Consider the following 3193-nt stretch of genomic DNA (forward strand, 5'->3'; position numbering starts at 1 on the left):
TTTTAATGACATTTAAAGCGTACCTAAACTCCGATTTTTCACTTTACATAAAATGGTAGAGAACGGGACGGATGCCGAGACGACGCGGGACCGGACACCCCCAGACTGATTGGACTGTGGGATTAAAGGAATTCTATATAAAAAAAAAAAGTAGGAAAACAAAACTGAAAATAATCAAATATTTGTAAATATCTGTTAGTGCATCTAAAATTATGACATTGTAAAATTCATAAAGCTACTGTACGGGGTCACTGGCATTTTAATGCTACTCGGAAACCTATGTGCTGAAATGCACTTTATTGAATGTTGGGGTGTTCTGCATTGCCACAGCCTATTCATTTTAAACAAAGCCCCTACATGGGAAAGGTCACCCCTGTACATCTGCATTGTGATGTGCATTGCGATATCTTCCTTTATGAGTGGCATTGTAATGCAAGCACATTGCTTGCCATGCAACATGATCGTGTTACTTGATACATGATCGTGGAAATGTTGAGGAAAAAATGCTTCCAAGCAATCCTTGACCACATAAACATAAATTTCAGTTATATTTTGCTATATCCACCAAAGGAGCCCTGTGAAGCAAACTTTGATTGCACATTGATTGACATTGTTTTAAAAATATATTCTAAATAAAATGTGAATATGACTAATTTATTTTACTGCTATTCTAATAGATTATCAGCAACCTGTTTTTATCTGCTTTTGACTATTCTGATCTTTTAACATTATCAGCTAATTCTGTTGTCTCATATTGATGGTATAGAGAACAACATTAATTAGGAGATGAGCACATTTGTTTGTATATAAAATATTTTTTAGGAGCATACATCTTTTGCTTTGTGTTCTCAAATGTAATTTGAAACATCTTCATGCAGTTATTTCATTTTTTTTTCCTCCAGGAACCTTCACTTCCTCCCTTATCAGAATATGCTCCACCAATAAATACAAGCTCGGACCACCTCATCGCCTGCAATCCATTTGATGATTGCTTTAGTCTACCTAATTTTTCAGAGTACAAGTTTTTAGACTATTCCCTGGAAAATGCTTTGAGGATGCCTCCAAATACCCCACAAAAAAGGCCTTACAATGTTGACAACCGGATGTTCAGAGATCAGCCACGGCCTTTAATAAAAGACCAAATGGTGATGGTAAATCAGCCACCTCCTTTAATAAAAGACCGGAAGGTGACGGAAAAGTCATTTCCCCTTAATATAGGAGTGCCTGAAAAATCTAGTTTTGAAAATGCTTTTTTTTACAGCGGCTTGGGTCAAACAATCACAATGCCAGGACAGCACTTTAGAACAAAACAGAATGAAGAAGATCTCAATCGCATGATAAGGCTACACTCGTCAACAAATGACTTTCAGGCTGACTTTTACAGGCCTCAAGCTGTTAAATTGAATGCTAGTGAAATGGACATCAGTGATTCATTTGCAGTTGAACAAAAAAATATTTTGCCTTCCAAAATCTTCCGCTCCGTCCAAAATAGAGTTCTTGCACTAGATGATGATTTGCGTAATGAAGGACTTCAAAGCAGATTGCTTCAGAATATGCGCTCTGGTCCTACTCAAATTCCAAAAAATGGCAAACGTACAGCAAAAGCAGGAAAACCACAACATGTGCCTGATCCAGTAGACCTGTTCCATCATGGTCGGACCAATGGCACTCGTAACAGACGAGCACTTTCCAGACTGGCAAAATCAGATGTAACCCCTAGTGAGAAATGCAATAAGTGGCTTCTCCATTCTGACTTTTATGGTAATTTGTCTGCAGATGTTGTGTACCGATGTGGCATGTGTTTTGTTGAAGTAAACATTACTGCGGATGCTATAAAATGTGAGGCTTCCTGTAGAAAGTGGTTTCATCGAACATGTACAGGGTTGACTGAGGTGGCCCACACTCTACTTAAGGCTGAAGCCTCTGCTGTTTGGTGCTGTGATAGGTGTATGGCAAGTAAAGATGTTCAGCTGGTACAACTAGAAACAAAAAACAAGAAATAAAATGTCCTTCGATTTTCTTTCAAAATTTTTTTTTCAGCACTACTATATTACAAATGGCACTAGATAATCAACTTTTGTGTTGTATGCTGTAAACTGATGCCATTTCAGCCAAAACGGAAGACTTTTATTTGTACCCAATATTGCAATACCTGCCCTATCCGCATTAGATGAAGTTTGGGTATTGATAAGATGCTTGTGGGTTTTGATCCTACTGAAATGATATGTTGTTTCTGGATCGTAAAAAAAATTCCAGTTGATCTTTCACACCTATGCACTAAAACAAGCATCAGTTTCATTCTCTTGCACTAATTGAATTTTCCTTTGAATTAAAGGGTTGCTTACAAAGACTGTTCAAACCTTTTAGCCCTCAAAGGAACTTTGTTAAAATCTACTGAAATATGACTTTAATGGGAATATTATGTTTATGCAAGAAGTTTGTGTATAACCTAACTCTTTTGTACCATTTGGAAGATTCCAGGTGAGCAGAAATTACTTTCTTGGACACTTGGCTCCATTTGGAGACTGCGACCAAAGCTTTTGTTTGCTGGGGGGCAACATTAAAGTTTTGCATTTCCCTCATTTTCTTACTTGGTGATAGTGGTTACCAAAACACATTGAGGGGTAATCAGCCCAAAAGAAATAAAAACTTGACAAAGAATCTAACCCTTCTCCAAAAAAAAGAAAAAAAAAATCGATCTAGAAATACATTAAAACTACAGATTTGTATATTTTTATGTATGGCATTTGGTTCACAATCCCTTTTAAATGTGAGTTTTGGATAGAACAAGGAAAAGTCTTGAATATTTATTAACACAGAAAAACTCAGCACTTTGGATAACTTCTTTGGTTTAGCATAACTTGTTGAAACTTCTTTATGTTTTCGCCATAAGTGCCTTGATGTACTGTAACAAAGTTTACAAGCCTCAAGATGCTATTTTGAGCAGACTATGCAATAAAAACAAACAATCTAGCAAGACAGCAGTTATTTTATTACTGTATATGATGCAAAGGTGACTAATATGGTTGTTGCTTAAAGCAAATCCTTAATTTTAAAAGCTCTATAAAGCAACACACATCAATTGGGTAGGGGGCATTCAATGTTCTTACCAACTTCTAGAGTTAAGCTGCGTACACACTTGCAATTTTTGTCGTTGGAAAGGATCTTTCACGATCCTTTCCAACGACAAGGG

General features: G+C 36.7%; 1 protein-coding gene across 1 annotated transcript; it reads left to right on the forward strand.

The window, feature by feature from the left end:
- Positions 1-900: 900 nt before the first annotated feature.
- On the forward strand, positions 901-2973 carry LOC140321386 (pygopus homolog 1-like; the record flags this gene model as incomplete). The annotated part of the gene is given in 1 exon segment (XM_072398166.1): positions 901-2973. A coding segment is annotated over 1 exon segment (1103 nt), but the record flags the coding sequence as incomplete, so codon positions are not given.
- Positions 2974-3193: the final 220 nt, after the last annotated feature.

The sequence above is a fragment of the Pyxicephalus adspersus genome, unplaced genomic scaffold, assembly GCF_032062135.1.
Source record: "Pyxicephalus adspersus unplaced genomic scaffold, UCB_Pads_2.0 Sca3135, whole genome shotgun sequence".
Lineage (NCBI taxonomy): Eukaryota > Metazoa > Chordata > Amphibia > Anura > Pyxicephalidae > Pyxicephalus > Pyxicephalus adspersus.